We start from the raw sequence: 12338 nt of genomic DNA, 5'->3' as shown, positions 1-12338 counted from the left end.
AAAGTTAATGTATACCAGAAATTAAACTATGATAATAGAAAATTTTCAGTTTAAAAGCATAAAAAAGCTGATTCCAACAACGTAATTGAGAAAGATACCGAGGAAAGTTCAGTATTGTATACTGTGGCTAGAGTTATGTCTTGTATGAGAAGACAAATCAAGATAATAAAAGAAAATTTTAGATGAAAAAAGCAAACGAAGTTTGAGATCTTGGAATTTATATTGTTTCAATGCAAATTAAATCCCATGGAAATGTTGCGGGGCTCTGAATGCAAATAACACATCTGTTAAAAATGATGATTTAAGAAGATAATAATGATTAATGATAATAATGATTTAATGATAGAAGTAAAGGTAAAGTATGTTATTTTGTATACCAATTATGTACTTGTAGCTTAACACAAGAAGCAAAACTGTAAAAGTTTTTTATATAGATTCCAAAACTTCAATCAAATGCTAGTGTCTCAATTTTCTTATCATATTTGGTGTGAAATTAAATCTTAATTATGTATAAATAAATAGTAAAATGTATGATAAATTATTATTCTCTGTGAAATTGCAGAACATAATTGTTTTGTAACTACATCATCCCTAATTTTGAGTAATATCAGCAGTTTAACATAAAAATGGCTTATAAAAAAAATTATTAAACTTATAAATTAAAGTTGTATTATAATTTTTTTGAAATAATTTTAACCGTCTATTGTATTTATATTATTGGATTCTACATGTGTTTGTTACAGCTACAATTGATGTAAAAAAGAATATATATGATTTGGCATGTAACAGATTAGATACTCAAATAGCTATTGTTGAAAATCAAGGGATGTTTGATAGTGTACAGGAATCTTCTGTTAGATTGTATGATGTCGGTAGACGGAGAGACGATGAGGATGAAGCGGTAAGTTGTAAAGTCTTTTGTATTAAAGACTATTGCTGTTATAAACATGAAAATTGAGAAGCTTTTTTTTATTTTTCTATGAAAACTGTGAACAGTAGAATAATTTATGAACATTATAACTAAAAAAAAAAATTTGCTGTGCTCTTTAATTAAAAAAAGTAATCGCAATAAGTTTTTTTAATAAAAAATAAAATAAATTATTGTTTTAATTAACTCTGAAAAAATATAGAAGTTTTTAATCTTCAGTATAATATAAATTTACCAAAAAATTAAACACAAATCTTAAGTCGCATGAGATATTGAAGGTTCTTCCTTTAGTTTGTGTGCTAATTTTTCTTAATTTTTATAAAAAATATTTTGTTTAAACAAAGAAAAAACAACATAACAAAAAATAGAAACTAAAATTTGATATTGTTACAAAATAACTTGTACCAGTACTATTTTTACTTCATAATTTTTTTTTTCAAGGTTGTTTGTGTAATGGAATATATTTATTAAGCGTAATTTTATTTTAAAAATTTATTTTATGTATCATGTTTATCTCTTGAAATTTCTTTAGTTTTTGTACAATTTGTCTTCAAGAATGTGTTTAAAAAAATATTTTGTACTGTTAAGAAGAATACAAAGAATGATTTGTTGGAAAGAACAAAATCTTATAAAATGCAATGAATTGTCAACCGTCAAAAGTGTAAGTCATATTTTATTGGGTATTCCAAACTGGGAGTATGTTTTATCTACATTTCGAAAATTAGATTCAGTAATATTTTTTAAGGATGAAATGAGTTTTGGAATCGTACAATGAAATTAAATTTCATTGATGAATAAAATAAAACTTTGTACCATTGATTTTCATATCGCAATAATTATTATAATTTTCAGGATGATGAAGAAGAAGAAGATGAGGATATTGAGGGCAGTGAAGATGGATCTTCACCAGAATCAAGATCTGAAGATGAAGAAGCAGATGGTAGTAACAGTTCAGTGCTAACAATTCTTCAATTATAAATGATATTTAATGAAGTAATTTTTTGCTTTAAAATGTTAACTTAAGTATTATTTTAGCAAGTTGATTCCATTTTTTTTCGTTCTGAAGTTTAATGGAAGTCATTTTGTTTCATTATCTAATAAAGTAATGAGAATTTAAGGGTCAGATATATTTCCAGCTAGTTTGTCACATATATTTTTTTCCAAATGTGCCTAGTAGGATCATGAAACTGCTTGTCCAGAAACATTATACTAAGCCAAAAAGTTGTCTCTTGTTTGAATCTAAGAAACATTTTAGTGTATTGATATTGTATATAGGCTGCATATAAACCATCATTTTAACTGTTACAAATTATCATTTCTACTTAATGAAAACTTGAATAATCTTCTTTTAAATATCTTATTCCTTTGTGATTAAACTGAAAATCCAACACTTATTTTCACATTCATAGAACCGAATGAAGTACCTACCTGTAAGAATTTGCTTTATGTCTTTAGAATTTGACTGATTTTGGTTGTCTTTTAGTGATAATAAAAACACATTCTAACTGGGTTGGTTGTGTTTAATTACACTGACACTTCAGGAGACAGAGCATCTATTTTTCAGCGATTTTTCCCACCTTGGGTAACTTTGAAAAATTTATATACCTCTTTTTCTCTTTTACTTGTATCAGTAATTAATTAAAAGTTTTAAGAAAAATTGTGTTATTGTTTCTCTTGTTAAATAATGTTGGAGTAAATCGTTTGGATAATACTTATTATTGTGAAAGTGACCAATCTATGCATGAGGTCCATTCAAGAAGTTCTCGGCTTGACAAAGAAAACACAAATTTAAAACGAAAATTTTTTTTCAAAGTAATCATCTTGCAGTTTGATATATTTATATCAATGACTTTCTAACTTTTTGTTACCTCTGTACAATATGATTTGTCCATCTCTGCAAAATAAGTTGTTGGCTTGGCGTTTTTCAATTAGACATTCAGGATCATTGTCACACTCACAAGACACAAAGTTGCAATCATTTGGCCAATAGGATGAATCTGTGAGAGCCATTGTGGCCCATGCAACCAATGTGGTGATCCAATCAACTTATTGGGAAGACAACCTCTAGAGAGTAAATCAGTTGGATTATCATGCAATTTAATATAATGCCAGTAGTCCTTGAAGCGTTTTGCTGTATTTCAGAAACCCCCTATTGCCAATGAAGATTTTCTACTTAGAAGACTGCCCATGAATTCAGTGTAAGGCTATGGTGGAATCTGAATGTAAATGAATTTTATCAATATTTATATTTAATGAACCTGTTTACCTTTTTCAGTAAACGGGTAAGAAGTGAGCAACTACAAAGCTCAAGCCTAGACTAAGAAATTTTTTTCAAAGAAGCGACTCTTGATTTAGAACAAAGTAGATGGATGAAATTTCACGATTTGCCAATAAAATTTGTGCATAAATACAGTATCTGTAGCTTTTCGTAGATGTGTCAGCAAATCCAGGATTTGAAATGACTTAACACTACCATCTTTGTTTAATGATGGTAAATCAACCAATATAAATCATTGTTAAATCAACTGATTTATATTTATTAAACCAATCGATTTTAGTTGATTTTGCAAATCCAACTACTGAGATAATAATGCATCGGGTCCATCCCAATTAAACTTGAATTGACATAATTGCCGCGTAAAATGTTTATATTAAAATAAAATTGGGCCAATTAGACCTAAAGGGTCGTAAATGCCTGCAATTACAGAAAGAATATTTCTTTTAGTACAATCTTTGAGATTATTGGTATGATTGATTTCATAAAGTAGTGTATCTCAATTGTTATGCCATAAAATCCCTAAAGTACATATGTACCTTTCTTTAAAGAAATATAAGAATCTGCTTTGAGTGATGAGGCAATTTCCTTGTTACTTAAAAACCATTTGTGAAGGGGAAAACCATATTGCATTAATAGTTGACAAATATCCAATTTTAATTGAATAATTTAATTCAGATTATCTGATCCTGAAATTAGATTATCAACACAAAAGTCATTTCTTATTGCCCTGCATGCAAGTGGAAAATTGTCCCATTTTTGTTTAGAATTTGGATAAGACATCAAAAGTGGCTAAATAGGAAGCACTAGCTGTACCTACCATACGTTACAGTTTTTAATGTGAAATGTTTCAACTCTTTTTCTGATGAATCACACTATAGAATTCGTTGTAAGTTAGAATCAGCTTGCTAACACTTGTCTCTACATTTTGGTATGTCTGAAGTGATGAAATAATTGTGAATTCTAAATCTAAGCATAATAGTAAACAGAACTTGTTGAACAATAGGTCCAACTAATAATGTATCATTAAGAGATAGACTATTTGTAGTTTTGGCTGAACCATCAAAAAGGACCCAAATTTTAGTAGTAGGAAGGGATGGTTTAAATACTGCATTATGAGGTAAATAAAATATATTTGACTTGCTGACTAATAAATTATCTGAGTGAAGTGCAGATATACAATCTAACTCTTAAGTGCAGTCATAATTATCCTAAAGACGAGTTATTTTTGACAAGAACCTGCCAACTTTAATTTAAAAGATGTTAGAATAAATTATCAGGTTGATTGAGGCGAGAGGCATCAAATGAATCAACACGTAGGCTACCTGTTAAATTTGGCGAAACAACACATTGTACTTAAAATACAAAATTTTAATAGTGATACAGTAATTTGATTGTGACACTACAATCAGATTGATATGATAGATTATTTTTAATAAGATTAAGTCCCAACTTATGTGCAAATTTATTTGTACAAAAATTTGCTTGGCTGCCAGAATCCAGCAAGATTCTGCACGAATGAACATTTTAAAATTTATCACCTGTATTTCAAACTGCAGCAGATAAAATAATGTTTTTGTTTGTTTGAAATTTGAGAGCACAAGTATTGTTTTCCAATTTAATGCTTTCTACCTTAAAATTGTTAGTTTCATCTGTATGAATCAGAAAATGGTGCTTTTTGGAACAGGTTTTACACACATGCTTATTAAAACAATCATTAGCAGAATGATCTGTACACAAACATTTATAACAATATTTGTTTTGGGTCAAAAAAGCCTTTCTCTTTTCAGTAAATAGATTTAGAAATTTTTTACAATAGATACAGATAATGATATGACTTACACAATAAATATTGAATAGCTTTAAATTTTGAATAATAACTGACATTATTTTTAGAACCTTTGTTGGTATTATAAATAGTGTTTTTATTTTGTTCTTTACTTAATTTATTGTAATGATGCTTATTAGGAGTATTGTTTAAAATTACTTGTAAGTTGAGTCTCTGTCATGTTAATTTCAAGTAATTGTCTACTTGAATTAAGAAATTTTATGAAGTCTTTAAAATTACGGAAATTTTCATTTGATAATCTTTCCTTCCAAATTTTTGAAGTATTAGAATCTGATTTTGAAGTTAAAAAATGAATGACAATCACCTCATAAGTATTTACAGAAATTTTCATGGCTTCAAGCAAATTCACACATGAAGTTATTTTGTTAACAAAACTAGAAAAATTAGCAGCAGACCCTTATTAGTAGATTCTATTTTAAAATATTTTCAACATTATGATTAGAAATTACATAATTGTTATCAAATCTCTTTTTAAGTAAATCTAAGACAACCAAATAATTTTCATTGGTCATCGGTAAATTTTTGGCAATATTTAAAACTTCATCCTTTAACGATGAATTAATGTAGTTTTGCAATTCAGGTAAATCAACTAAATCATTAAACATATTGTGATAGTGTTGCCATTCCAGTACATTTCCATTAAAAAATGGTAGATTTATTTGCTGTAACTGAATTTGATTGGTACTAGCGAAAATTGGTTTAATGTCTTTATTGAGTGATTTCCCTTTAATGGATATTTTATTTATTAAAATTTATAATTTGCATTCAATTTTACACAGATCATCAATTTGTATCCTGTCCGAACAGACAGTGTCATCTTCATGATCAGCTTCAAGCTGTGACTGAATGTCATCATATTTTCTCTGTAATTCAAGCAAACTTTTTAATTTAATTTGTAGGTTGTTGTTTAATTTGTTGTAATTTTTCAGAAAGGTGTTAATTCTAGGAATTAAGGCTTTGATTACACCTTTCATTTTTATTATTTTTTCTTCATGATTAATTAATTTAAGTTAATGAATACAAATTTCACTTTAAAAAGCTTAACTAACAAATAAAGAAAGAAGAGGAAAAAAGAAAAATGAATTGAATTGTAATAAATAATAAATGATGTTTTGTTATGACTATCAGTTGATGTAAGTTCACTGGTATGTTGATAGAAGATAACGAACGCATGGAATGTTACTGAATTCTAGTCCGGTATTGTGATGTCAAACAAACTGCTGGCACTCGACAACGTTGAGTCAGTGACCTTAGCATCTAGTTATGTCGCTATTTCTATTGCTCGCTGTTGATGATAGCATAGATATTTCTAATATCTGATGATAGCTGTTGAAAGCGTTTAGGTAAATTATAAGATAATTTATAGAAGTTAAAATTTTATTTGTATGTAAACAACACAACACGATTGTAATAATTGAAAATGCAATAAAGATTTGTTATGAACAAATAAATTCATGTGAGACATGTTAATGCATTGAGTGGAGAGACTTGACTGAGAAAGCAACCGAAGAGGCTAGAATGTCCTAATGATCAGTAGGAAAACTTAACACTTTCAATTGCAATCATCCTAACAAAGGTTTTAAAATTGTGATTCTAACTGTGACTTAACATGAAGTAATATGGCCATGTAGCAATATCAGCTAAGTGATTATTATGATGTGCGAGTTATTTATAATAAGGATAAGATAAATACTCCTACAAACTGTGATAAGCACACTATAGTATATTTTTGTCAGCATAAGACCATAGTATTGCTGAAATACACAGGCACTATATGAGGTTGTTACTGTAGTAAAATTAGGCAACAGTGTCATTTGTATACAGAATGATGAGTGAATGTTCACAATGAAGAGTGTTCACCAATTAAACAACAGTTGAATTAGTAGAAGTAAATGTAAAGGTTTTTGAGAGTCGGCCATTTATGGTTCAGTAATTGTTTATTACTGTAACATTGTTACAGAGAAACTCTAGTTATAAAAAAAGTTGTGTATAAGGTAGGCGCCAAAAATGTTAACAGATATACAAAATCACAAAAATCTGGCTTCAACTCAAAATTTTTTTCATGTTTTGACACAATTTGGAAAGTTTGAGATATTTGACCACAGCATCACTGGAAATGAAACCTGGATTTCCTACACTATGTTAAATCAAAATAACAGTCAGTTCAGTGACGACACTTATCATCTCTGAAAACAAAGAAGTTAATCGGCCACTTTCTGTTCAAAATTCATGTCTGCTGTTTTTAGGGATAAAAAAAGGCATTTTGTTGATCGAGTGTTTTGAATTTGGACTGATAATTAATGCTGAATTATATTGTAAAATCCTGCTAAAGACATTTTAAACTAAAGAATTCGCATAGTATCCAGTGCGACATTGCTTTTGCATAATATTGCTCGTCCTTGCACAACAGCTCAAAGTATTCAGTTGTTGTACCAAGTGATTACCACTTATTCATGCACTTATGGCTTGGCCTAAAGCAGTTAAAAATGACAGTAAACTGCAATACTAACAAAGATGTTAGTTTAAAAAATGCTTGTAGGACAGTGGTGCTTAGGGTTAAAAATCAATAAGGTTTGTAGTTTGTTTGGCTGTAATGTGTAAGTTTTTATTTTTAAATTTCAAAACAGGTTCTACTTAAAAAAAAAATAGCACTCACCTTACAACATTGTTGAACAAAATAACTGTTGATCAAAAGCATTTTACTGGCTCAGTAAAGTGTGTTGCTGACTATTTTAGAACACAGATTTATGACCACTTGCTTTAATAATGCTTCTAACTTAGTAAAAATAAGTGATTTATGAGTTGCTTAAAAAAAACGTATTTATTGCTGTCTGTGTGCCGTTGATTTTACATTAGTATTACAACATTAACTATTTAATTATTTCATTTTTGCAATACTGTGTAGTAGAGCATTTCTGTTAACATGATGCAGTCTCAGAGTAGGGATTTATGAGTTTAAAGCATCCCTTTTGTTATGTTACCAGACCAGTAATACTTATTACAATGTTTTAGTTTAAACATAGTTTAAAATTTATATTGCTACGTTGTGTTAGGTAGTGTGTAGTTTGCAGTTATTATTTATCATCATTTTATATTTATATTTGTTACAATTTTGTTAACTTTCATAGAATGCATTATTGGCAGAATAAGGACAAATAAAATATATCTTCATAAGCATATAAGCTTTTTTATTAATATAACAGTAGAGAAAAAGAAATAAACTTTCAAAAAAAAATTCAAGGAAATTAGTTAGGAAACAAATTAAAATTTTGAACCTAAGAAAATGAGGTAAAAAGTAAGTTACGCAGCTGCGGAATGTAAAATATCTCAGACTGTTAAGTAATGTTACACTGTTACTGTTGAGTAATGTTATACTGTTAATCAAATCCAATAAGAAGTAAATCCAAAGTAATTAAATCCAATAAGAAGTATCAGATACAAATGTTGCTGAATTTGTGAATCATACCAGAAGTAGAAACAAACTTTAAAAGAATGGATTGAACTAACGAGTGCAATCAGCTCATGTGTGTCTCATTCAAGCAACCATTTCTTTAAAGGCATTGTCAATATTTTATACATTTAAACAATAATGACATTAAACAGAATGTTTCTGTTAATCTTTGTGGTTTGATTGATATAGAAGATAAGTCTATAGAGAAAAAATCCACTGGCTCTTGTAAAATATCATAATTTAATATAAAGTATAAATTTAAATTTACCTCGATGGAAGATCTTTTTGCATTTCTACAATATGACTGATGATGTTTAGGGCTTGATTTACAAACCACTTCCAACAAACAAATTAGCTCATTACTAGTACATTTACTTATGAATTGAAGCTTCATTTCTTGAATCATTTTTTCACTGAAAATAAATTTTTAGAAAAAACTTATTAAAACCAAAATCTGCAGAATTGAAAAAAAATTGTTTTCAGTTCTTTATGAAAAATTGCATTTATGATAAAATCTATTAAGATATAAAAATAGTATTTATTTCATTCATGTTATTTTTTTGTTGATCAGCAGTTGCACACCAATAAAATTAATTATTCATTCATTCAAGCTTCTAATTTGTTCTTTAGGATAACTTTTTTGTAAATTCTTATTTTAATAGTTTTTACAAAACATTTTTTCTTTAATAAAAAATCTAAAAACCAATTATTATTATTATTGAATCTTATTCAGTTGGGTAAAGATAAGATATCTTTTATACATTTTGTATTTTCAAAATTGTATAAAAATGTAAAAAAAAATTAATTACACAAACCTCTAACACCAAACAAATGAACGTACGTGTATCATTTGTATTCAAAGGTTTCTGATCTATTTCTCTAAATAGTCACATGCTACCTGGATCTTATTCCCTGTTGTCACCTTCAAAGTAGACCCCTTGGTTGTACAGACACTAATTTCAGCATCCTGAATAGTGAGTGTGCCTAGCACCTCCTGTGTTTTCGTCTGAATCTCCTTTATCATGTCAAACCTTCACCGCTTTAATTTGATTTTCGACTTAAGAAAAAGAAAGAAATTGCGTAGAATGCTGTTAGGCAAGTATGATGGTGAAGAACATACCCACCAATGTTTTTTTACCAAAATTCTGCGCAACCGCAGTAGTTGGCCATGTATTACTCCTGCATCGCTTCATTGAACGTTTCCTTTTCACATCCTCCTGAAACTGAAGACAGCATAATAGAATTTTCCATTAATCATCTGGCCAGGAGAATGAACTTGTGGATAATCCATCAATGATACAGAAACAGATCAATAATGGTTTGATGTTCCTCTTGATTTGAAGGGCTTTCATTGGCCAAGGTGAAAATGAACTTCTATTGAGATTATTGCCTCATAGTTTCAGAGACATATCCCTAAATCCAACTTGTGTCATCTGTGATAAACTTAGAAGGAAATAGTGAATTAGATCAAAGCAGTTCTTTCAGTTCATAGCAGACATTTATGCGATGCTGTTTCTTATCACTTGTATTTATGGTATGTGTGACCGTCATCAATAGTGTTCTTATGATCATCCACAATTATATTGTGAACAGCAGTGACATGTAGTGTAATGATAGTAGATGATCATCCTGAATGTTCATCATCAACCAAATGTTTGACCATTTTTAAAATGTTTAAATCTGCCATATCTTTATATCTAGCCTAAAGCATCATTACCAAATGCTTGAGGCTAATATTTTGCAAATATTCTTACCAAATTTGATGCAGGTATGCTGTTCTCTCAGATCAGTCATTACAAAATTGCTGTCATAAATAAACACCGTCTGCTGACCATGGAAACCCATCTGCTGACAACAAACACATCCATTTATATCAAAGCTAAGAGGTGTACTGGTTCATGAAGTATATATAATGCTGCTACTAATGGTATTTGGTTGTACTAGTACTCATTAATGGAATTAATTTAAATTTAGGAAACTTTTGGATAGCAAAATTTTCCGTAAAAAAATTAACTTTTGGTACCTTTGGGTAGTTCATCTTGTAAAAAGTAAGTATCAAAGAAACTAAATCGGGCAAAAATTGTTCTAATGAGATTATAATCTAAGTAATGTTTAAAAAAATTATCCAAATATGTTAAAAACATAAACATGTCCATTACATCAAAGATCAGAGAACATTTGACAAGAGATGTCTGTAGATTCAAAACTGTTTTCCGTTTTATTATTGAAAGCATTAATGTGTACTATACATACACATGCTTATGTTATGGTTGTCTATTGCTATAGTTAATTTTTTTTTTTACAGGAGAACCAACTGAAAATGCTGAAGATAACATTGAAGGAGATGCAGCTGCTAATGGTGCTGCTGGTAACGATGAAGATGCTGATAATGATAATAGCGATGAACTTATACTTAGCTTTTCGGACGTGACAGATGATGATGATGATGATGATGATGATGATGACGAAGACGATGATGATGATGAAAACATTATCATTAATGAGAACGAGTTAGTTGGTGATGAAGATGATGATGATGATGTACCGATTATTCTTGATGATATCAATGATGATGATGATGAAAATGACCCAGATTATATCTAATTCATCCAGTTTTTCATTTATGATTATGTAAATAAAATAAAACTGTTATTTTTTATATAACATTTTAGTTGTGTATGTGATGATTATTAAAAAAAAAAAAAGTACCTATTTCTTTCTTTTATATATGCAAGTATATATGTATACATTATGTTAGGGTCCCACCTTCCACTAGTTAAAATGTACATATTATTGTTTATATGTTTAATTTTGTGGAAATATTGCTATTATTATTATTACTATTATTATTATTGGATGTTTTTCTGTAGTTAAATTTTTTTATTGAGATAGTGAAATGTCTTCTAATGTTACTTATACCTTTAATGATAGAACGAATAAAAAATTAATATTTTCAAAAATTATTTTAATTTCAGATTATTCCTTATATGTTTAAAATACCTTGTCTATATTTTTTTAAATTAAAGTAATTGTTTACTTTATCCACTGTTGTATTTACATTGAACAAAATCAACTGCATGTGATCAAGTGATTCGATTTATAATTATATCAATTTATAGCTTTGTGTTAAAAAAATTAATGGGATTAATTTAACGTATGATGAAGCCGTGGCAGGAGAAATGTTCTCCCATTGTAGCAAATAAACATCAGTTATATGTCTACTAATATACCATCTCTGAAAGTATAAAAATCAAATCTTCATTTATAAAAGCTGAACTTTCGTAAGTTGATTTTGATAAATTTACCAATAAAATAGGAAAAAATGAATTTAATGATTTGATTTGCTAGACATAAAACTAATTGCTTTGATTTTTAGTATTAACAAAGAGCTTTAACAGATGCACTTTATATTCCATACAAATATGTTTTTTATCACTGAGTATGTATGTGCTGTTAAAACAGTAGTAATCCTTTTCGGTTTAACCTTCTTTCTCTAAGTACAGGATATAATTAAATTGTAGGTTAAAATTAGCTTGCGCAAAATTGTCTTTAATTTAGAATTTACTTACATTATAGCTTTATATTCAATAGTAAAATGATGTCAAGAGGAGAGGTGGTTCATCATCACCATTGAAAGAACATAACATTATATGAAAATGGCCAAAGTATAGAATACTGCATTAAATTTAAATATGGTAATTTCTATGATAACAGGTGTTGGAAGATCATTTCAGATGTAAGAAGATGCTCCTCAGAAATTAAACCGATGAATGAATCAAATGAAAACCTTAAAAGTACACTAACAAATTTTTTTAAATGGATTATTGTCCTGCAA

At 28.5% G+C, this 12338-nt stretch overlaps 1 protein-coding gene across 6 annotated transcripts in view; it reads left to right on the top strand.

Annotated features, from left to right (window-relative positions):
- Positions 1-11169, top strand: part of mahj (LisH and WD40 domain-containing protein mahjong) — a 113746-nt gene extending 102577 nt beyond the window's left edge. For 4 of the 6 annotated variants that reach the window (XM_075372421.1, XM_075372419.1, XM_075372420.1 and 1 more), the window contains 3 exons: positions 744-901; positions 1781-1877; positions 10809-11169. In XM_075372421.1, the coding sequence (XP_075228536.1) occupies positions 744-901; positions 1781-1877; positions 10809-11107 (554 nt within the window). In that variant the 3' untranslated portion in view covers positions 11108-11169. Of the gene's footprint in view, positions 1-743; positions 902-1780; positions 1922-10808 lie in introns of all 6 variants that reach the window. The other 2 variants (XM_075372418.1, XM_075372422.1) reach the window with 2 other exon arrangements.
- Positions 11170-12338: the final 1169 nt, after the last annotated feature.

Source organism: Lycorma delicatula, chromosome 8, assembly GCF_047948215.1.
Source record: "Lycorma delicatula isolate Av1 chromosome 8, ASM4794821v1, whole genome shotgun sequence".
NCBI classification, from domain to species: Eukaryota; Metazoa; Arthropoda; class Insecta; order Hemiptera; family Fulgoridae; genus Lycorma; species Lycorma delicatula.
Note: the sequence above shows the minus strand (reverse complement) of the source record. Positions and strands in the feature narration are given on the sequence as shown.